This window comes from Pseudonaja textilis, chromosome 7 (genome assembly GCF_049901715.1).
Source record: "Pseudonaja textilis isolate UNSWEBS1 chromosome 7, rPseTex1.2, whole genome shotgun sequence".
Classification (NCBI taxonomy): domain Eukaryota; kingdom Metazoa; phylum Chordata; class Lepidosauria; order Squamata; family Elapidae; genus Pseudonaja; species Pseudonaja textilis.
Window position 1 is genome coordinate 48,045,788 of NC_141996.1, and position 24,718 is coordinate 48,070,505.

Consider the following 24,718-nt stretch of genomic DNA (forward strand, 5'->3'; position numbering starts at 1 on the left):
GTCAGGAAGGCTCATATCATTAAAGTATAGTAGGTTGTAGAAGCATAAAATATCATCCAGAATCATTTAGTTGCTTGATTAATATACTTGTTTCAAATGTTCTTTGGCTTTTCTCATGGGTGATCCAGCTAAACTCAAAAATGTATTACGTCATTTATTTAAGAGAAGAAAATTAAAAATATTCTCAAATCTACTTGAAAACATCATAGTACTAACCTTAGATATATGTTTTAATTATTCACAGTTGTTATTAGTAGATAAATTATGTTGCTCCTTGTTCAAATCCTTCTAAAACAATGAAAATAAATGTATTCTCGGAATTATATTATACATAATCCCATGCATTACAGTGGGTGGGTTGATATTTGAGAGTGTCATCTGCAACTTCCACTCCATCTTCCAGACTTCTGTTCTCTCCTTCGTATTATTTTTCTCAATTCCATTGAATCTATTTCCTTTACTTTTGAGAATTTCGTATTCATTTGTTCACATTACAAAATTTAGATAGGAATACATTTCCTGAACTGCTTTTTTAATGTTACAACCTAGTTTTATGTGATATTCATGTTTTAGTTTGATTTTTCTCTGTTTCAGCAGTCCTTATTAAAATTCATGTGCACAGTACAATCATTTTTTAAAAATAGGAAAAAAAGAACATTATGAAAACAAAAGTTCTTTGATTAATAACCTTTATTCTTGAAAGAATAGAAATATCCTGACCTCCTGATAAGTAAATTTCAGGAAAAGCACCGCCTAGCCATTTCCACTACTTGGCTCTAGAAATCTGCTTTGGTAACATTTCTAAGAATACAACATCTCATCAGTAAACTTTTCTTTTAAAAAGTGCCTTTTGAAAATATTTGAAAGAATGTTCTTGAAAAATGATAGCATGGGTATTCCTAGTGATCTGAAATTCAGGAGTTCTAATAAATATTAAAAATGAGCATTTTGCAAGATGAAAAATTTAATTTCCTGGGTAGCCAGGGTTTTTCCCATATGTTGCATAGTAAACCCCATGTTAGTACACCTCATGTGCAATGGACAAAATTTGTTCCATTCCACCATTTTATTATATGTATGCATAAAATACTTGTTAAATTGTTAAATTTGACAGACTTCTACATTAATGGATACCACTCCCTACTTTGAGTTAAAGTGAGGCTTTGCTTATACTTTTGAAATTTATTCCACCATTATGTGTTATACTTGGAAGTAGACATAGTTTTGACTACTAAAAGGTCTGATAAATGAATCAATTTAAAACGAGGTCTAAGAAAGAATGAACCCACCATTTTTAATAGACTTACATCAAATTGCATGGTATTTCAGACATTATGAGAATGAAGATATGTTACCTTCACATAACTAATCTCTGTTCAAAATACAATTTGTGAAATGGCATTCAGAATCATCTTATTAAAATCAGTTTCCATTATGCTGGTTGTTTGCACAATTTTAATATAAGCTATACCAAAAGAGAAAACAATTATCTTTTTATCCTCTTCCCTGTAGGGGTGTATCTGAGTTGTAAGCACAATGTAAAGAAGGAAGTTGGTGCAAGGGTTGAATGGAAAAAGATTAAAGGGTCCACTGTCTCATTTGTCTACTTGAATGGTGTCTTTGTAGGTAAGCAAATATTTTTGGTTGTTTACGCATTAATTTGCTGTTTGTAGCACATTAATGACCCCAAATATAGGATCAGTTAGAGGTCAAATAAAAGTTATTGCTAGATTTTATTTCCCATCTTTCATCACTCTTCCAAGATTTTCAAGGAAATACATCCTTTCCCCATCTGTGAGAGATAACTATTGGTCACTTAATAAATGACTTGTCTGTCTGTAAACCTTAATTCAGTTGTCCTGGATTGAGTTTGGGCTTTAGCAGCTACTCTGATCAAACTGTCACCATGATTATTTGGAGAGATGGCTGCTAAGTACAGTGAGCTTAACCAGATATAACCTTTTTTATTTGCATGCTTCCAGGTGCTTAGAGGAATACACAGAAAAGATAAGTATGCAGCTTGCATATGTGAAGGCAATTTCGGTCCAATTAAAGCTTGGTTAGGATGCCCTAACACTGTTCTTGTGGGTCCTGGTTTAAGTGAATCTCTTTTGGGAAGGGGCTTTTCTAGAGTGAGGGAAATGCAGAGGATTTGGTAATGATGGCAGAAATACGTGTCTGGATACATTGGAGAAAGATTATGATGTAATATTCACCCTAAGAGGATTTTAGTGAAAATATAAAATGTAGTCCTGATCCAGACAATACTACCTTTATGGGAAGAACTGTGGACATTAGCAAACAAAGATTGTTATAGCCATTGCCTCAGCTACAGGCATCAGGAAAACAAAAACAAAAAATGTAGTTGCATCTGTTTTGTCTGAAATTTTTAATTTTTTTAAAAAATCTAACCCAAAATACAAAACTGTAAAATAATTCATAACAAAATGTCCTTTGGGGGAATGGAAAGCAAGTGCGTGCTATACACTGGAAAGGAAAACTCCTTCCTTATTAATAATTTACATGGAAATCAGTCATCCAAGAGTCTCTAGCTAGCTGCCACCAACTCTTCTTCCACCCCTCTCATTTCTCTCTCTCAATGTTATTGTTTTCCAGGTAGCTTTAAAGATCGAGCTGAAATATTGCACTCAAGCATTCATCTTAAAAATGTGACTAGAAAGGATTCTGGAAAATATCGTTGTGAAATTAGTGCACCTACAGAACAAGGACAAGGAACAGGCGAAGTTGAAATCTCTCTCTTAATCTTGGGTAAGAAATCTAAAGGATCTTATCAGCAATTTAAATTAAATTTTAATTTTAATTCTGCTGGGCAGCTTCATTTTTCTTTAAATTTAATTTGAGAACTGATACAGATGAAATATAGGAATATTACAATTTTATGGGGGAAAAACTTTTTAGGTCAAATAAAGGCATCTATTTGAATGAGGGTTAATTAAATGACTGTAAAAGAGAAAGGTGGGAAAATTAGGGAAACATGTTAGGCACTTTAAACAAATTAGCTACAATTTGTTTAAGAGGCATAGTGGTGCAGTGGTTAGAATGCACTAGCTCGAGGTTGATTCGGCCTTCCATCCTTCCGAGGTCGGTAAAAGGAAGACCCAAATTGTTGGGGGAAATATTCTGACTTTGTAAAGCGCTTAGAGAAGCATTATTAGTAAAGCATTGTGAAGTGGTATATAAATCTAAGTGCTATTACTATTGCTATAAAAATAAACAGCCAAGTTTAGAAGACAAAGAATCCTGTGGAAGACTTCAGTCTTTAAAAGGTTCTAGAAGGCTATTTCAGAGCATATCAGCCTAATTTCTAGAGGGAATCTATTCCACAATGCAGGTGTCATAATGGAAAAATAATGCTTTCTAGCCTCAGCATCACCGCCCCTGCTCCTGCTTACTTGAGGCAAGTGTGGTACCATAGGTAGTTTCCCCTTGCATTATTTAATGCTGTTGAAGGAAATTTCATCTGGTTCAGTTCCAAGGTGGGAGAAAGATGCTGGAAATAAAATGGAGGCTGGAGGCTGATTGGAAAGAAAGTCTAATTTTTGATTAACAGAACCACCAGGATTTGTAGTGCTGGGTCAGCTACAAACCCTGGTGGTGTTCTGTTCATCAATAAATAGACCTTCTTTCCAATCAGCCTCCATGTTGTTTCCAGCATCTTTCTCCCAGCTTGGAACTGAACCAGACAGATTTTCCTTCCAACAGTGTGAAAGAAAATGTATGGGCACAATACAACTGATATTTTGTTATTAATTGAGTTAAGATTATAATCAGCAAAACAGCAGAGGTTTTATATATATAAACACCCAAGCATATCATTCAAACTTTCATTTGAGTAATTTGTCTAAGATATATGACATTTTCTAGTGCCACCATCTGCTCCTGTTTGTGAAGTGCCTGTCTCAGCTCTGAGTGGGACAGTAGTTGAATTGCGATGCAAAGAAAGTGAAGGTGTGCCAGCTTCAAAATATAGATGGTATCGGAATGGTGCTATTCTTCCTGAGAGCACATTTTTTTGGAGTTTCAAAAAAGAGAAAAATTCTTATACTTTGAATACTACAACAGGAACCTTGGTAAGTTTACATTTCTTTAATGACACTTAGTGTGTGACTTTCCAGGTCTCAAAACAATTCAAACTATATTACAGCAACATTGAGGAAATTCAAAATGGAATTATAGAAATAACAAAAAATAAAAAGGAAAGCCAACTGCCAAAATGACTCACATCATGAAAATTTTAATTGCAAGTTCAGTAAGGAGATAAAATGTATTCTGAATTAAATAATTGGGATTGAACTGATGTAGGAATGGGAACAATACTGAGGAATGTAGTTGTTTTAGAAAGGTTTTGAATGTTACCTGGGAAGTATACACCATTACTGCAGAAATGGGCATTGGAAACTTCCCTTCATTCTGATCTGAAACTAATTTCTGCCTACAAGTCCATTATATTCTAAGTCTGCTACATATACAGGTTATTTCCCAAGGCTGCTTGTGATAAAATCTGCCTGAACAGGGATCCTGGTTCTCATCCCAGTTTGAGGACAAGACTAGCAAACAATTGATTGACAGGAGCATTGATTGTGATAAAATCAGGTTTGAAATACAAACTTCATCCCTGAGCACGTGCTGAATTCTTACAGAACAGTAACCTTACCCAGTAACCAGTAACAGTAACCTTAACAATAACCCAGCCCTTGCTTATCAATGGAAACCGAGTGGAGCGAGTGGCCAGTTTTAAGTTTCTGGGTGTTACCCTAAAAGAGGACCTGACCCGGGGTGCCCACATTGCATCCCTGGTCAAAAGAGCCCAGCAGAAATTATACTACCTGAGGCTTCTCAGAAAACAACAACTGAATGAGAAACTGCTGGTGACCTTCTACCGTTGCACTATAGAGAGCATTTTAAAGTACTGCACCTCTGTATGGTTTGCCAATTGCACAGTGGCAGATAGGAACTCCAGAGGGTTAATGTCATTGCCCAGAAGATCATTGGTTGCCCTCTCCTCTCTTTGGAAGAGCTTTATAACTCCCGCTGCCTTAAGAAAGTTCAAAACATTCTCAAAGATCCATCTCATCCTCGGAACCCCTTTTTTGAACTATTACCATCTGGCAGACAGTACAGAATATTAAAAACAAGTACAAATAGAATGAAAAACAGCTTCTATCCCAGGGCAGTAGCTCTTTTGAATTCTGCTGTATAGTGCAGTGTTGGTGTGGTGTCGGGGGTTTCCGGTTCAATGTGTGAAGGGCGAAGGATGTGTGTTTGTGTTTATTTTCATGGTCATGGTGTGCACTGAAGATGGTGTTTGATTTCATTGTACGAGGTGCAGTGACAATAAAGTAAACTAAAATAATTTAAACTAAACCTTAGCTGAATAGAAAAACTGTATCTTATATTTTGGATCTGTTTTCATTCTGATTATTAAAGAGTATTTTATCACTTTATTCTTACATGGTTAGCACTTTTTTTTTTAAAAGGATACCAATTTGCATGTAACAAATAATTAACTTTCTATATCTGATACATACTTTGAAGAAATTAAAGCCAAAATAGGTAGTTACTTACAATCTCTATGACTTTCAGCTGACTTTCATTTCCCTCTATTTTATCATCTTTCAGTCTGATATATACAACAACATCAACTTTTCAGAATTTGATGCTACCTTTTGCTTAGGTTTCCTCTGAAAAATGATAGTTTGCTTCATTAAATTAGCTGCCAGATGAGTTAACCATTTTTAGTATTGGAAAATGTTGACATATTGTAAATAAATATTTCTAAATACTGCAAAGGAACATATGGGAAATTTTTAGATCTAATATTTCTTGAACCTTTTATCCAATAGTGAGTTTTGCTGTATTTTCTTTTAAACCAGCTGTTCAATCCCGTTTCAAAGAATGACACTGGGGAATACTACTGTGAAGCTTATAATAGAGTTGGACGGCCTCGAAGGTGTCCAGTGAAGAGGATGCAAGTAGGTAAATATCAAATGCAAATAAAGCCAGAAAATGTTTCTGTGAAATTGTTATAAGTTAAAGAGGATGTATTGTCCAAAACCAGTTAAATTTTTTTTAAAGGCACTTAAAAGTACACTTTGACAAGCATACCATTTTCATTTTGTAAGGACCAATCTTATTTTAAGTCTGAGACTTGTACACAGAATTTCTATCAACTAAATTTTAGGATAAAATTTAACACTAATCTTAACACATTACAAGCAGGCCTCTACTTACAACTCTTCATTTACTGATCGTTTGAAGAGACACTGAAAAAGTGACCTGATTAGCTTATAACTTGTGAAAGGTTAGTGCTGGCCCACCTGAAAATGGATCACAGATCCACTGTTAGACCCCTTTCAATTTGCCTACTGAGCAAATAGATCAGCAGATGATGCTGTTAAAATGGTACTGCACTATATCTTACAGCATCTTGAATCTTCAAGGACCTATGCAAGAGTCCTTTTTGTAAACTTCAATACCATCATTCAAAATGTTCTTCTCATTAAACTGACTCAACTAACAGGGCCTGACCACACTTGTAAGCTCATAAGCTTTCTAACAGATAGGAAGCAGCGGGTAAAGCTAGGCAAAATTACATCAGATACCTGTACAATTAGCACAGGTGCCCTCCCAGGGCTGTGTGCTCTCTCTCCATTACTCTTTTCTCTTTATACCAACAATTTCATCTCAAAGGATCCCTCTGTTAAAGTACCAAAGTTTGTAGGTGGTACAACAGACATTTGATCTCATTCGAGACAACGATGAATCTGCACACAGGCAGGAAGTTGAACAAATGGTCCTGTGGTATGGCCAGAACAATCTTGAAATGAACAAACTCAAAACTGTAGAGATGGGAGTAGATTTTAGGAGAAGCTGTCCTATTTTACCATCTCTTACAATATTAGACAACACAATATCAACAGTAGAGACCTTCAAGTTTCTGGGTTCTATAATCTCTCAGGACTTGAAATGAACGCCTAACATCAAAAACATCATCAAAAAAGCACAATAAAGAATGTTCTTCCTGTGCCAACTCGGAAAGCTCAGTCTACCCAAGGAACTGCTGATACAATTCTACAGAGGAATTATTGAGTCTGTAAGTTGTACTTCAATAACTGTCTGGTTTGGCACAGCAACCAAACAGTACAGACACAGACTCCGGATAATTAGAACTGCAGAAAAAACAATTGCAACCAGACTGCCTTCCATTGAAGACCTGTACACTGCATAAGCCAGAAAGAGGGCTGTGAAAATAGACCCCTCACATCCTGGATATAACTTATTTAACTTTCTCCCTCAAGACAATGCTATAGGGCATTGCATGCCAAAACAACTAGACACAAGGACAGTTTTTCCCTCCATGCCATTGCTCTGCTAAACAACTTATTTTCACAACACTGTTTTATGTCCTGGGATGTCCAACCATGTAGCAAAGCTGTATTACTATTATCCTTTTCATCTCTCCCATTACCTATTTCTTTAGCATCTTAGAACTGTAACTTGGTTGTTTGTATCATATGTTGATTGTTTTTATTTAGTATCCTAAAATTATCAGTGAGTGTTGAGTCTTATAAATCATAAGATGCAACACTCAGTGATAGTCCTAGGATACTAAATGATGATTGTATTTTATGATTGTGATCATGACTTATCACTTGTTGCTTGTATGTATACTGAGAGCTTATCCACCTGAGAAAAGTTCCTTGTGTTTCCAATCACACCTGGCCAATAAAGAATTCTGTTCTATTCTATATTCACACTTATGACTACTGTAGCCACCCTATGGCCATGTGATCAAAATTCAATCATTTGGCAACTGACATGTATTTATGCAAGGGTGGGATTCCACCGGTATAACAACCAGTTCGGTGGTCATGTGCTTCAGTCTCCCTCAGACTTTGTAGAGATCTGGAATCTGTCCTTTCCTTTTTAGTCAAAACCATAACATTAAAGAATGTGCAGACTTCAACTTTGGAACAACAGATGAAATCAAAACAACAGATGAAATCCACTTTGTTGGTTCTCCAGCCATGAGACTATCTCTTTGATCTAGAAATAGATCAAAGTTCTTTTGTGCATCTTCATCCACATCCAAAGATAAAGCTTCAGATCTTAACTTTACTTTAACATTCATTAAAATTTAATCAAGTTTTCAAGCGAGAAAATCAGCTAGAAGCTGCGCATCACCCCATTCTCCTTTCTTACTGTAAGTTTTAGAGACTGCTCAGCCATCTTGATCTGTGAAACTTAGCCAGGGAACAAAGAACAAAAATATGTATGTTTGCCTCTATATATCAATCCAAGATTATAAGAAAAGTTCAGTGGAAATAAACTCTGGGTGTTTTACAAATTCAAAAAAAAATACAAAATTCAGCAGTGAGAATCTGAAAGCTGTTCACCACCCCCAATGCTTTCCATACAGAAGAAACAGAGGTTATCCAAAGCAACATATATCAAAAGGAAAAAAAAAACAGAAAAGGCAATTATAATCCAGCAAGGGATTGAGATAAATCAGCACCCAAACATTAATCAAGCTTTTAAAACAATAAGTAAAATAAAACAGTGAAATCAAAAAGTGAAAGTTAAAATTGTAGCATGCTTAGAAAACAAAACTGCTTGATGGGAAGATGGATACACCCAATGACTTTTTTTTTTTTAAATATAGTTTATTAATTTTTACAATTAAAACCAGTCACAATACATACACAAATAAGCAAAAGAAAGAAAGAAAGAAAAGAAAGAAAGAAAGAGGTTACAGGATTAAAAGTATTCTTATTTTAACAGTTTGCAAGATCTTCTTTTGTTTTCATCACCTTAACTTGTGTCATATAACCACACCTGTTTTTAACTTATATCGCTACCTCGTTATTATGTATTGATACTTTTCTTTTATGCCTTATAATATATTATTTATCTTTGGTCAATCCAATTATACCAACAATTCCAGCTGTCATAGTATAGTGAAGTGTCTTTGTTTTTAGCGCCAAAGTCAATTTATCCATTTCTGCGCATTTTGAGATTTTTTCAATAATCATTTCTTCTGATGGAATTTGGTGTTGTTTCCAATGTTGAGCGAAGGCTAATCTGGCCGCTGTTAAAATGTGTATTGTTATGTATTTGGTTTTTTGGAAATTTGCTTATCAAAAATCCCTAGTAGGAAGGACTCTGGTTTGTATTCGATCTGCTCTTTGGTGATTTCTTCCAACCAAGTTTTGATTTTCTTCCAATACTTTTGGGTTTCTGCACAGGACCACCACATATGGAAAAAGGTTCCTTCTTTTTCCTACACTTCCAGCAATGCGAACTCATGTTGGGGTGCATCTTCGCTAACCTCGAAGGGGAGATGCCATCTATAAAACATTTTATAAAGATTTTCCTTGTATGCTGCCGATTTGGTAATCTTATTGTTTCTGCCCCAAACTTTCTCCCATTCCGCTAATGTGATGCTGCGCCCTACGTTCTTACTCCAAGCAATCATATTTCCTTTTACGATTTCTTCTTCTAGTTCTGTTTCTAATAAGTAGTTATAAAATTTTGTTATGTTTTTTTTATTTGATCCTAATAAAATTTTATCTAACTGTTGCAGTTTGTCATTAATTCCGAATTCTTTTTTGTCTTGTTTATGTCTGCTTTGAATCTGAAGATAAACCCATTGATCAATTTTATGTCCTTGCTCTTGAAGATCCAGCCTCGGTTTCAAATTTCCTTGTGGGTCTAATAAGTCTTTGTATTTAATCATTTTGGTAAGCTCCAAATTGTTTGGGTGAATCATTGCCTCCATTGTTGAAATCCATACTGGTACTTTTGTATAATGTTTTTCCTTATTTTCCTCCAAATTGTTAATAGTGCGTCTCTAATTAAATGTCTATGGAAATATTTTTGACTGGTTTTCCCTACGTCCCATAGAAAGGCGTGCCACCCCTTTGTAAATCATGGCCTTCTAGAAATAGTATTCTTTTATTGGTTAAATTCACCCAATCCTTCAACCAAACTAATGAGGTGGCCATATGGTATAACTCCCAGTTTGGAAATGCTAACCCTCCCCTGCTCTTCATATCCTGCATTGCTTTTACATTTATTCTGGGTTTTTCCCTTGCCAAATAAATTTCAGGGTTGTTCTATTGAGTTCTTCAAAAAACTTTTTATGTAATTTAATTGGGATTGTTTGGAATAAATACAAAAATTTAGGGAGAATGTTCATTTTAATAGTAGCAATTCGGCCTAGTAGTGAAATTTGAAGTTTCCCCACGATTCTAAATCTTTCTTTACCTGATGTATCAGTTTATCATAATTGTTTTCTTTAAGTGTCTTACAGTGTGGGGTTAGCCAAATTCCTAAGTATTTCACTTTCTTTGTCACTTGTATCTGCATTATTTCTTCTAGTTCTATTTTCTGTTTTTCTGTTAGGTTTTTGGTCATTAATTTGGTTTTTTTTTTGTTTAAGTCCCGCTACTGCTCCAAATTTCTCTAATTCACTCATCAATTTTGGTCCCCTGTCTTTTGGTTCTTCAAGGAAGAAAATCATGTTGTCCGCAAACGCTTGCAATTTATATTCCTCTTTCTTAACTGTTAATCCCTTTATATCTGAATTCCGCCTAATTCGTGTTAATAATGTCTCTAATGCTAATATGAAGAGCAGGGGAGAGAGTGGGCAACCCTGTCTCACTCCTTTTTCTATCTTTATTAGTGGGTGCATTCCCCATTCACTATTATATTAGCTTGTTGTGTGTCATATATAGTTGTTATAATATTTTCAAATTTGGTACCCAGATTCAAATTATAAATTTTTGAATTAAAATTGCCAATTCAAATTATCGAAAGCTTTTTCTGCATCTAGAAACATGAGTGCTACTTGTCTCTCTGGGTGGGCTTCATAAAATTCTAGTACGTCTAATACTATTCTTAGATTATTCTTTATTTGCCTAGTTGGAAGGAATCCATTTTGATCTTCATGTATATACAAGTTTAGCAATCTTTTTAATCTGTTTGCTATAATAGAAGTGAATATTTTATAATCAGTATTTAAGAGTGAAATCGGCCTGTAATTGTTTATATATCTGGGATCTGTATCCTCCTTCGGGATCAGCGAGATCAGTGCCCCCTCCATGAGTCCGGCATCCTAGCTGCTAGTAAAACGTCATTAAAAACTTCCACCATAAGTGGTCGATTTGATCTGCTATTGCCTTGTACAGCTCCCCTGGGATCCCGTCTGGGCCCGGGGTTTTATTATTTTCTGGCTCTCTATTGCTGATTTCAATTCCGATTCAGTAATGTCTTTATTTAATAGTTCAGCCATTTCTTCCCCAATTGCCTTATCCTTTACTTCATCTAGATAATTCCTTATTCTATCTTCACTGACATCCTCTCTTTTGTATAAATCTTCAAAGTATTTATGAATGATTTCTTTTTCTGTTCTATTTCCTGGTATGTATCTCCTTTGCTATCTATTAACTGGTATATCAGTCTCTTCTCTTTCTTTTTTTCAATTTATAAGATAGCCATCTTCCTGGCTTGTTGGCATGTTCAAAATAGATTTGTCTAGTTAAGTTCAAATTCATAGTCATTTTCTCTTGATCAATTAAATTCAGTTTGTGTTTGACTATACTTATCTGATTTTGCAGTTTGGATTCTTTTGGGTTATTTTGTAGAAGGGTTTCTAGCTCCTTAATTCTCTGTTGTAATTTGTTTTGTTGGGAATATTTTTCCTTGTTTCTCTTAGCATTATAAGAGATTGTTGTGCCTCTTATAACCGCCTTCATCGTATCCCAGACATTTTGTTTCGTGGTTTCTCCGTTATCATTTTCTTTAATAAAAAAATCAATTCCTCCTTTAATTTATTAATATATTCTTTCTCTCTTATTAATTGAGTGTTTAAGGTCCATCTTTTCTTTGGTTTTGCCCTGCCCTTCCATATTACCTGTATTGGATTATGGTCTGCCCATTCATTAGGCAAAATTTCCACTTCTTTGTCTCATTTGCTATCTCTCCACTCATCCATGCCATATCAATCCGTGTCCATGTTTGGTGGGGATTTGAATAAAATGTAAATTGTCTTTTTCAGGATGTAATCTTCTCCATATATCTGTCAGATTTAGCTCTTTCATCATTTCCCTACAAATCTTGGGAGCTCTCTCTTCCCCTTTTTATTCTTCCCGGCATTACTGTGATCCTTTTGGAAATCAGCAATGGAGTTGAAGTCCCCTACCATACAAATATTTCTTTTTTGCAATTCAACCAATTTTCCATATAGGTGTTTAAAAAACTCTTTTTGGTCTCCATTTGGGGCATATATTACTACTAAAAGAATTGGAATATCATTAATCCAGATCTGCAAACCCAGAGTCCTTCCTTCTAAATCCGACCATATTAGCTCAGATTTCAAATCCTCTTTCACATATACTGCGATTCCCTTCTTTTTCTCCTCATCTGCTGGTGTGGTAAATAATTTTCCTAATTTCGGGCATTCTAAATATTTTCATCCTTCTTCTTTATATGGGTTTCTTGCAGGCACGTTATATCTGCATTATGTTTAATTAATTTAGATAATATCCTTTTTCTCTTAATTGTTGAATTTAAACCATTTATGTTTATTGATAGTAATTTTTTTCTTCTCCCATCTATTTAGTTTTGTTTTGCTCTTTGTCGTGTAACAATTCCTCTCTCTTCTTGCGCTTGTATTGATGTAGTTCCTTCTGTCTTTTGTTGTGGATAGGTATTTTCTTGGTTTCCTACCGTTCCAGTTCTATTTTTATGTCCACTGTATTCTTCTTGAAACTTTGTGTCCAATTTCTCCCTACTACTTTGCTCCTGTGGGCCCACCATCCGTTCGTAAAAATCCTGGGCTTTTTCCATAGTATCTATTTTGATTTTCCTCTCTTTCCACGACACTAACATTCCTTCTGGAATAAGCCATTTAAATGTGATTCTTTTTTATTTAAATATGCTGCCAGAAATTTATAGTCATGCCTTTGTTCCCTTATTCTCCTCAGTATCTGTTTAAGAATCACAATTTCTTTCTCTTTGTAGGTTATAGTTTTATCTCTTGAGGTTCTATATATCATGTCTCGAACACATCTTCTAGTGAATCGTATATGTACTTCCCTAGAACAATTGTGGCGTCTTGCATAATTTGTATTGACCCGGTAGACTTCATCAAACTCTTTTTGAATTTCATCTTTATCCATCTTCAATAAACCGGCCAGTATTTCTGCCATCAAGTATTCCAGGTCTTCTTCTTTTGATTCTGTCACATTTTGGAATCTTAGGTAAGTTGCTGCCTTGTCCATTTCTAGGAGGACAAGGGAGTCCTCCATTTCTTTGCTCATGCTTTTGAGATCTTCATCCACCCTTTCTAATTCCCTTTCTGTTCGTTCGGTTCTTTTCTCTACTTCTTTTATTATAACTTCGTTTTTCTCCAAGGCCTGCTGCAACACCCCCACTTTATCCTCTACTTTGGAAATGTCCGCTTTCATTTCTGTCTTTAGTTTCCCCATTTCTTCCTTCAATTCATTGATATCTGCCCTTGTTTCACTGTGGTTTTTAATCATTGTTTCTTGCAATCTTGTCAATGAGTCCTGTAAAGTTAGGAACATTGCTTGGATATTAGCATTCGAGATGCTAGTTGACTTCTCTGTTGGTAGTGTTTCCTCTATTGTTTTTGTGCCATGGGTGAAGTTGTTGTCAAAGTAGTCATTATTGTGGGATTAACCTTCCTACCAGATTTCAAAGCAGTGGTAGTTGTAGTAGTCATTTCCTTTAAAATTTGTTTTTGTTGTTGTACAATATTGAATATATTATTCCAAATTGGCATTCAGTATTCTTAGTTCTGTAACTAAAATTGACCAAGATCTATCAACCTATTAAGTAGCTATATTCTTGACTAATTAGTAAAGTGTATATATTTTTCTCTAGTTTAACTTCAATATAAAGTAACCTTAACTATAAAATATATTACATTCACAGATAAACCCACACAAAGAAATATAATATTGGTCTAGAGAGCTCTAAGCTTATTAAGTAACTAATGCTTAATATTCTTACTGTCTCCCCTATATTCCCATTCAAATTATAACAATCTCTATTAATAATAACTTAACTAAATTAATCCAATATTTTAACACTCTAATATTTCATTACTAAATGTACATATTTATCAAGAGGAAATCAGAGGGGGGGAAAAAAAAAAAAGCAAGCATATTTCAACATAGCATACCATCCACAAGTAAGAAAGAAGAGAGGCTATTTTAGTAAGTATGTACACACAGAAAAGGGTTGAGGAAAAGAAAAAAGAAAATTCCAAAGACAAGAGTTTTTGTTTCCGCTTTTCACTTTGGAAGCTTCCACTTCTAGCACACCGGAAATGGCAAATGAAGATTTGCTGAGTAACAGCTGCCAGTAAGCAATATTCCCACTCGTTTCAGCGTTCTGGATACTGCCTATGGCGTTGCTCTGTCTTTCCCCGATCGGCTTCGTTCTGCTTCTGGATCCAATTTAATAGCTTCAATCTAAATGTTAGTGATAATAGAGTCTTCAGACTTCCAAAATTCTCTTTACTTCTTTTTTATTTCCGACTCTCTTCTGCCTGCCAAGCTCTTTCACATTCACTAAACCAATTCTTTTGTAGCCGCTTCGTCTTGGAGCTCACAGCTGGCATTCACACAGTATTTAACAGCCTAAAATCAGTCTATTGTCAGTCAAATATCTTCTCTGCCACGACTCTCTTTCCCCCCGAGCTTGCAAACTTTCACTCACTTTTTCTTCCCATCGGTGGCAGTCCGGACTTCGGAGCCTCCATTGTTAGGAGGCTGTTCTTGATCGTTGGGCTCTGGAGGGCTTCCTCTTCGTTACAGGGGGGTTGCTTTCCCCACACTGCAGCCCGAGGTTCCCCCACACCGGCACGGGTCTCTCCAAGACTCGAGCACCCCGAAAGATCGCACCAAACTCAAGAAAAGGGAGGCTAGAATCACGAGCAGATTTCTGCCCCTCTGACCGTCCTTGCCTTGCCACTGGAAGCCTCTCTCCACCCAATGACTTTTTGATCACTTCCAGAGGGAATTGGAATCTTCAAGAATGCCCCATCCCTGGCTATTGGGTCCACAATTGTCCATATGTCATCTTGGGATACTCCTTTTCAAAACCAGGGAGCAGCAGTTGCAAAGAACCAGCTTTAGTAGGGAAATCAGCATCTTGAAATGGGAGGGTTTAAATGTTGATAATTTTGAATATGGGCCTGTAATGCTTTAAATCTTAAAATAAGATATATCCATTTATTTTTAAATAGAAATCTAAATACTTCTAAAGTACACAAATCATGTAAGCAATGGAAACAGGATATCAAATATTTTTTTCCCTTATGAAAATGTCCACATTGATATCATTGTCAGAATCATTCTTTTTGTACTGCTAAAATCAGTGGTGGGATTCAAAATTTTTACCACTGGTTCTGTGGGTATAGCTTGGTGGGTGTGGCAGGGGAAGGATACTGCAAAATTCCCATTCCCGCCCCATCCCGGTAACCTGCTTTCCAGTTCTGTTCTCCTGTGCAGTACAACAAAAGAAGACCCAACCGATCCGCTGGGACTTGGGAGGCAGAGAATAGATGGGGCCGGGGCCAGTCAGAGATGGTATTTGCCGGTTCTCCAAACTACTCAAAATTTCCACTACCAGTTCTCCAGAATTGGTCAGAATCTGCTGAATATAACCTCTGCCTAAAATATGCTCAAATATTTAGGCTATATAGCAAAATAGAACCTGTACTTTCACGATTGCAATGGCAGCTAACTCCCATTTATAGTGTTATCCTATATGGCAGTACTTAGATGGAAGTTTTAATAGTATTTAGACTCAGGTATGCAGAAAAAAAGTATTTGGCAAAGGTAATAAATGCATATATGAGTATACCAGGGGTATCAAACTGGCGGCCTGTGGGCCAGATGCATTATGTGTGGGCCACACCTACCCTAGCTCCACAAAGGCAAAAAAAGTTGCAATATGTCATGTGACGTGTGATCGAGTTTGACACCTATGAAGTACACTATCTTGTCTGCTAAGGTTTTCAATCATGTATTCTAGATTTCTTGGAAATATTGATTGGCTACTGTCACAAGAATCTATTGTCTTTTTCGTATAGTGACCATTTAAATTCTAGCTTTATTGTTGCGGCAGTTTTCTATTTTGGTCTCACATTATTTCCAACTACATTCACTTGACACCTGATATTTAGAATGAAACCTTTTTGGAAGAAGTGAGATTATAAGGAATCCTATAGTTTTTCTGTCTTCATAGCTAAATCCTTCAGTACATAAGTTTTTCAGTAAGATGTTCAAAAGGGAAGAAAATGGGGGAGGGAATTAAAGCGTTCTTCAAAGTGATTTCACTGCATATTTAAGACTTTATAGACCTCACCATTCATCTTTGTAACAATTATTTTCTATAGTATTGAATTTTAGTGATTATCATATGGGAGAATTATGGTGATAAGAACAGAGATAGAAGCTTAGATAAGATCACTCAATAAACTCATAACAATGGTGAAAACTGAACTTTCATTGTTTACATCAGAGGTGACATTCAACAGGTTCTGACCAGTTCTGGAGAACCGGTAGCGGAAAGTTTGAGTAGTTCGGAGAACTGGCAAATATCACCTCTGACTGGAGATTTTACAGTATCCTTCCCCTGCCACACCCACCAAGCCATGCCCACAGAACCGGTAGTAAAATTTTTTGAATCCCACCACTGGTTTACATGTAACAACGTATGAGTAAGGTTTTTATTTAATGTTCTCATTTAAGATTGAATGTTAGCCATTGGTGCCTTCTCTCAAGATGATTTACTTGAAATAATTACTCTGGGCATTGCATCCCTTCCTGATATATTTATTTTGTTTTGAATTTTAGATGACCTTAATGTAAGTGCTATCATAGCTTCGGTGGTCATTGTGGCCTTAATAATGGCTTCCTGTGGTCTTGGGGTATATTATGCACAGAAGAAAGGTTATTTTTCAAGTAAGTACAGATTACCCTTTCTTTGAAGTATTACAAATATTTCATTGCCTACTTGTTTGTGAACTGTGGTTACAATTAGTACTACAGAAGTGGAAGCCTTCATGGGGGATGAGAGGGAATAAAAATGCTGCACAAACAGTAACTGATGTTCAAAATCCTACCCTTTTTTATGTGCACTGGATTCATTATGTATACTAATAAGGACTAGGTGATGATGTTGACACCCCACTCACTGCCAAACAAACACACACACACACATGACTAACCCTTTCCTGACTGGGGGAATCAAAAAAATTTATATTTTTTTAATGATTAAGTACAATTAGATTTAATGTTCTTTTGATAACTTTGGAGACACTTCCATGTATCCCAGCAGACTGTGTTACTGCTATTATTGAGGAATGACATGACTAGAGAATGCAGCTCCACAAAAATAAAAATTCCTTTAGAAATGTGCCAATATTCACATTGAAAAGAAATGTCTAACTTGCTACTGTAGTCTTTCTATATTATAATTTCTATCAGAAATTCATAGAACTGTTTGGCAAACTTAACTCTAAAAACAGAAAGTAGGACTGTGCAGTACAATTCTGAAAAGGTGTGTTTATTTTTTGTTTGTTTGTTCATTAAATGTATTGGCCACCCATCTTATCAGAGAATAATTTTGGGTGGCTTATGATATTAAAAAGATAAAACTATACAAAACCTATGGATAATATTAATACTATAAAGATCCAAATGTTCATCCCAAACTAAAAGATGGGGAGGGAAGGAATAAGATGAGAAGGCCGGGGGGGGGGAGGCCGGGGGAGAGATGGGATCTGTTATTAATTTATCATTCCCAAAGGAACTCCTTCTTTGGAGCCCCGAATCAATTGGCCGAGTCGGGTTTTTAAATCCTTGCAGAAGGCCAGGAAGGTTAGACTGACACTTTCCTTCTTTTTAGCATGATTACAATGCCTCACTGCAATCTTTAAAATAGCTGCATTTTCCCCAATATTATATGTCTGCTAAATTGAATACTGTATCAAAATCTGCTACATTTGTGCCCCTGTGTATATACCTAGATACCTTTTTGGAATTCAATCTGAACCATTATTTGAATTCTAAAAGTGCATTCTGGATTATAAAATGCAATTATGCACATACTAGCAATTTAAAAACTGATGCACTTTGATCTTTACTGGAAGAGTGATGTTAAGACACCAGGTTTAATCTTTGCAGAATTTTCATCACTAACTCCCTCTGCCGGATTACAATAGAAGCACACTAATTTACAAAAGATTTTGCTGAAATAAAATCCACTTCACTTTCAGAGCAGCTGGTCAGTTCTTGCTCTCTGCATGCCTTACTCTTACAGGAACAATGAGCCACAAAAGGAAGAGAACAATTTGCTTTCTTAGCAGCTAAACAGAGCCATTATTCTTTGAGGAGCAGGCAGGAGAAATATAACAATGTCTTATTTCCATTTGAGGAAAAAAAATATGTATCCTAATTTTTGCCTTCTTTCTCCAGATGTTTTTCTAGATACTCTCAATTTCTGAAAATATGTTTATTATTTTGTAATATTATAATTATTTCTAAGAAATATTGTCCTGTTGTGGTTCTGAATATTTTCATAATTGATCAAAAGGAGTTTGTATTTTTAAGCATTTCCATAGCACACCATAAAATATTTTTAAAATCTTGTTTTTTCTATTCAGACACATAAAACATCTAGAAAAGAAATGGCTGTGGCTAGGTTTGCTAAGACCAGTACCTACTTATAATTCCATGGCAAAGCAATCCACACTAGGTAAAGAGCATGTGCTCAATAAATTCCTTCAGATTATTTAGGAAATATTCCAAGTTAAACTATCCCTTAGAAGGATGAGAAAAACCACCAATTTGCAAGGGAAATTCATACAGAGAAAAAACATTCCTTAAGATAGTTTACACTTTCAAACATGCAAATCATGTTAATATGTAACTGGAGTCTGATAGGAAATACAAAAAAAGGATGTGTCCAAAAATCAGAGAATAAAATATCTGTTTCAATGCACTCGGTTGTCTTGTAATTTATCAAAAGCTTTGCAATTAAGCAGTATCAAATTGTATTCGTCTTATTGCATTTTTCCTTATTTTTCTAGAAAGAAATTCTTCAATGTAAGTACAGTTACTTTACATCTATTGTCATGTTTGTATTGCCAAAATGTTAATCATAATTTCTACCGGGTTGTGGAAGCAACTGAGTCGAACGAGTAGATTCAGTTGCATTATTACCTTTTGAAGAATATAACCTATAAATGTTGGCACAGCTGGAAAATATTTAGAGTGTGGGTGATTTCTAATACACCATTTAAAAATATTTGAATACAGTAATCATTGGGCAATCTTTTCCTTTATGCATTATACAGTTTCATCACTGAACATGTATAAAGTATACTTTTTGTTAAGGTTAATGGCCACTGGACTAAATATATAGTTCACTTTCATTAATTAAAAGAATGGTAACTGCTGTTTTCACAAAATGCATAATTTTTCATTTAGACAAATCCATTTAAATAAAATGCCAATTTAAATTTCTATTGTAATATTTCAACTTGAGAGTTTTGTACATATTAATATTATTATGGTCACAAAAAATAAGGCATTATTCAGTCCAAAATTTTAAAATTTGATGGTGTTGCTTTATCCATGGAAATATTTTCTTCAGCACTCTATCCAGGCAACTGATAAATTTTGGTTTCTGTTCAAGGAAACTCAGTGTGTATGAAATACGTTTATACACACGAGATATATAGAGTTAATCGACCAGAAGCGATCAGATGTAAATGTTTTGTTTTTTTTAATTTCACGAGCAGGAACACGAATTCCAAGTACAGAAGTACAGAAAATGAAAAAGTGAGTATTCTGCATCTATCTGCGTGTTTCACACAACTGTAATATAAAATGCAGGTGCTAAAAACTGGACAAGTCAATTGAATCTAGTAATATATTCTTGCTGAATTTGGAGAAGGAATAGGTCCATGATGGTGAACCTATGGCACGAGTGCTGGAAGTGGCATGCAGAGCCATTACTGCCGGCACGCAAGCTTGCCCAGCGCAGGTCTACTGTGCATGTGCGTGCCGCCCGTCCATCCGCTGATTGTCAGGTATCTGGTGCACATGCGCGGGGGTGGGGTGGGGGCACGAGAAACGTGTGCATGCAGAGATGCACGGTGCATGCAGGGGTTGCTTGCTCATGTGCAAATGCATAGTGCGCGGAGGTCGCTCATGCATGCGCAGAGATGTGCGGCACACATGGGTGGTTGCACGCGCATGTGCAGGGGTGTGGGTGGACCCACGCACATTGCCTTCTGGGTGCTGGCATGCGAGCGCAAGCATGCGCACAATTATCGGCACAGGAGCCCGAAAAGGTTAGTCACCACTGGAATAGGTAAAGAAGATGAGACTTGATTTTGAATATTCCCAAACATAAATGTTCCCTTCAAATGTTTCTCAGCCTTTGGCAAAGATCAAGTGTGGTATCCCTTCAACTGAACACTAATATTTCAGGAGAGAAAAAAAGGGTCCGGATGGCTATTTTATGTTTAAACATAATTTAGCTTATATAATTTCCTACCTAATGTGTAGAAATATATTTTTTAGTCTGAAGGCCCATTGAAGTTTTTGACTCTGGATACTTGCCCTTTCATAAGATCATTATCACACAGTACAGAACAACAATAGTGGCCATGCCAAATGTGTTTAGGTTTTAAGATGATGTAAAGTCTACCTTTAGAAATTTTTTTTTTTTTGCTATATTTCTCTCATACATGATCACTGGCAGAAAATGTGATATTAGGCAGATATCCACAGAGATGCTAGTAATATTTAATTTATTGATTGATTGATTTATTTTATATTGTTTATTCACCCGTAGTGACTCAAGGCGGCTTACAGAATATAAAACCACACTTAAAACAATACAAATTAACAAAAAGAATTAAGTAAATTAATATAGTACAATATAACAAAATCACCCCTCAACTCCCAACCCCTGCCCCAATGACAGCCGATCACACGAGTCATTTAATGGGTTCCATCTTGCTCTGGGTTCCTTAGGCTTGCTACAAAACCACATTTTCAGCCCTTCCGGAAGAGTATTAGAGTTTGGGCCATTCTAATCTCTGGAGGAATGATGTTCCAGAGAGAGGGGCCACCATGGAGAAGGTCCTTCTTCTGGGTCCCACCAGGTGTATCTCCCTTGGGGATGGGACCTGCTACATTCCCTGCCTCCCCACTCTAGATGTGACTGGCAAGAGATGGTGCCTCAGATAACCTGGTCCCAAGCCACAAAGGTCTTTAAAGGTGACAACCAGCACCTTGAATTGCACCCGGAAGCAAATCTGCAACCAATGCAGCTCCCACAGGAGGTGATACATGTGCACACCAGGATCTGCACAAAACCATGTGGGACGCTGCATTTTGCACCAACTGGAGCTTCCAGATGCTCTTCAAGGGCAGCCCCATGTAGAGCGTGTTTCAATAGTCAAGATGAGGAGTGACTAGGGCATGAGTGACTATGAGTAGGAACTGTTGGCCCAGGAAAGGGTGTAATTGGTGCACAACCTGCAGTTGCGCAAAGACCCTCCTGGCCACAACTGCCACCTGCTCCTCAAGCAGGAGTTGAGTCCAGGAACACCCCGAATGGTCATAAAGTGGCCACAAGCTATGGATTCATGCCAACGTGTCTTAACTTTTTCATGGCAAATCAGATTTACCATAAATCCAGTTCACATGCATGCACCAGATTACTATAAAAATGACCCCAATGCTTCAAAGTTGCTAGTAACCTTTTACAACATGAAAGGCATGATAGTGCTCCTAATATTTGTTGAGCAGTAAATATTTACTTTTGTAGCATCAGATACATTGTTATAGTTTGAGGATTATGTATGTATATATGTATTTGAGAGGAGAAAAGAAAGGCACATCTGTACTCTTCTGTTTCAAGATTATATAAAAAAGTTTTCCTTGTATATCTACATATAATCCTCCTAGTGTGATGAGTACATACATGACCACTGGTTGTTTACAAATAATATTATATTAACTTCACTAGAACTTGTTTGATTTTTTTTAATTATTTAATTCCTTTAGGATTTCAAGCACACCAAGTCCTTTATTATTTAAAAGAAAGTCGATTTCTGAGGATCAGAATTTGCTGCAGAAAATATCAAAGGGATGTTTGAACTCTTCTATAAAAAGAACGTTAGGTGCAACAACAAACAACTGGTGGCAGATTTCAAGATTCTATCGCTTAAAGGTGGTAAAAGTTGTAAAAAGTGTTTGTCTGATGCTGCTTGTTTTAAAAAAGGAGTGAAAACAATTGGCAGAATATAAACATTGCTGTTTCACATGCCTACATGTAAAGAAATAGTGAATTAACGGTAGAGTTCTGATTATTAGATCTCAAAAGGGTACTGTTGAGTAGAAAATGTGTGTGAGAGAACAAACAAATTTATGAAGGTTATCAAGAGATTTCCTAAATTGGAACAGTGTTTTGAGACTTTACAGAATTAAAAAATAGGAAATCACTGGGACCATGACCAGCTTTATAATATCGAAGAATCTATGAAAAAGTGGACAGATTGGCATTTCTCACGGACAGCATTAGCTCCATGACCTTTTGGTGACATATGGATGAAAATATCCCATGCAGACAAAAAAATAATATTTTGGGGATTTTTGCTAATTAATGTGAATCCTACTGACTTGGATGGCATGGAATGAGAATTGGACAAATTTATTTCAGACAAGAGTAAAAATGGCTACCAGTTGTTATAAGCAAATACTATTTCCAACTTTTTACATAGAGTATTAGTTTGTGGAGACAAACTATAGGAGAAGGCTACTACTTCTCTATGAGGTTGATGGAAGCCTTAGGCGCTAGGATCAGAAACTGGATTACATAGCACTTTGGCCTAATTAAGGGGGCTAATTACAAAGCCACTTTTCTGAAACAAACTCTGTGACTGGAATAGCCTTAAACAATTATCTATATTATTCCAAAACAGAGTTTGGTGCTTGCTCTTTCGTCTTTCTCTAGAGGTTGACCACTAAAACTGCTGCTATCATTGCCAAGGAACAAAAATAACTGCAATCAGTCTGTCTCAGTTTATACTAACCAGTTGATTTCATGAAGCAGAAACATTTCTAACAAATTGATTTTAAAATTACTGTCAATTCGTATCATTAATTTGGATTTGAGGGTATATTTGTTGCTGTTGTAGAGCTAGGATCAAGACAACAACTTATCAAGTGAGGTAGTGATAAAAAAAATGTGACAAAAAATGTCTTATTTAGTCTGAAACATTATTCAAATATGCGTATAATCTACTGCAGAACTGAATGGAGCTGGCAACCTCTCAATGACAAAGGACTGCACTTTTCTATTTGTATGATTGGACTTTCAACTTTGAAAGAGGACTGGTTATTAAAATAAATGAAACCTAAATATAGCATTATATCTTTTAGTTGTTTTCCACCAAACACACAAAAAAAGATAGCAATGGAATCCAATGTTATGATTTTGGGGGTGCTAAAAGTATATAGAATTACCTGAGGATATATAGGCTGCTTCCCAACCCATATGACAAAAGATACAAATTCACTCTGTCCATTATTTCAGGTTGGGGTTTTTCTTACAGTAAAATGGGGTCAAAAATATTATTTAAAAGCATTTTGCTTAAAGTTTTGATGGCTTCCAATCATATATATGATATTGAAATTATGGTAACTTTCTTTACCACCATATTTTTATTTTATTATTTGTCTGGGAAGGTCATTTATGTATTTTTGTCAAACACACACACAAATTGTTTTGACATGATACTCAGGTGTTTGTAACTATTAAACAATGCAATAGATGTCAGAGTATTTTGCACATACCCCACAATTTTTAATTTGAAAGCAAAACACGGCCACCTAACAAAGCAATGCATCATTTAGTATTACCAGCATTTTGCTAGAATAAAAAATAATGTTCAATTTTTAGATCTGAATTTAATCAAATTTATGACAAATGTAAAAAAAAAAAATAAGCATATACACTTAAATCACAAACTGCATTTTGACAACTCTCTTTTATATTAAAAGTCCTACAAATACCTGATTTGGCACCCATATAATTTTAAAAATAAATGATAAGTGATCATACTTCACAGTTCTCAAAATGAAGTCTACATTTAAGGTGGGGGGATAATTTTCTATTAAGATTTTAAAAAATTATGTACTCCTTTATTAAATTGGTAATAAAGAATATTCAGTTTTTAATATCCTTTACATACTATAGGCTTGCTTCCTAACTTTAAAGTAATTATTTACTAAACACCAGTATCAGCAAGTTATGGACTTTGTGATGAAAATATCTACAATCGTAATGACCCTTCTGTTTATTCAAAAGCAAGTATTGTCTTAAAAGACACTGTAAAAATGTGGAGTCCAGAAAAAGGCTGCCAAGTAATTGATCACTGGTGCGTATAAAAATATCATTTTAATCATTTAAGTAAACATTGCTATTATTAGGCATCTAGACTACTGTTACATTCTAATTTCTCATGATTGAACTATGTGGACTATTTAAATTATTTTCCAAAAATTTTACTATGTTTACTAATTAAAGCTTATTAGAAAAACAAAAGATATTTAATTTGTAATGAAATATTTAGTAA

General features: G+C 35.6%; 1 protein-coding gene across 1 annotated transcript in view; it reads left to right on the forward strand.

The window, feature by feature from the left end:
• JAM2 (junctional adhesion molecule 2) overlaps positions 1 to 24,576 on the forward strand; it is a 34,808-nt gene extending 10,232 nt beyond the window's left edge. Inside the window, exons 3-10 of the mRNA XM_026700641.2 lie at positions 1,513 to 1,626; positions 2,617 to 2,769; positions 3,886 to 4,091; positions 5,895 to 5,997; positions 16,914 to 17,021; positions 19,151 to 19,166; positions 19,865 to 19,904; positions 22,146 to 24,576. Coding sequence (XP_026556426.2) covers positions 1,513 to 1,626; positions 2,617 to 2,769; positions 3,886 to 4,091; positions 5,895 to 5,997; positions 16,914 to 17,021; positions 19,151 to 19,166; positions 19,865 to 19,904; positions 22,146 to 22,178 — 773 coding nt within the window. The 3' untranslated portion in view covers positions 22,179 to 24,576. The remainder of the gene's footprint in view (positions 1 to 1,512; positions 1,627 to 2,616; positions 2,770 to 3,885; positions 4,092 to 5,894; positions 5,998 to 16,913; positions 17,022 to 19,150; positions 19,167 to 19,864; positions 19,905 to 22,145) is intronic.
• The last annotated feature ends 142 nt before the right edge of the window (positions 24,577 to 24,718 follow it).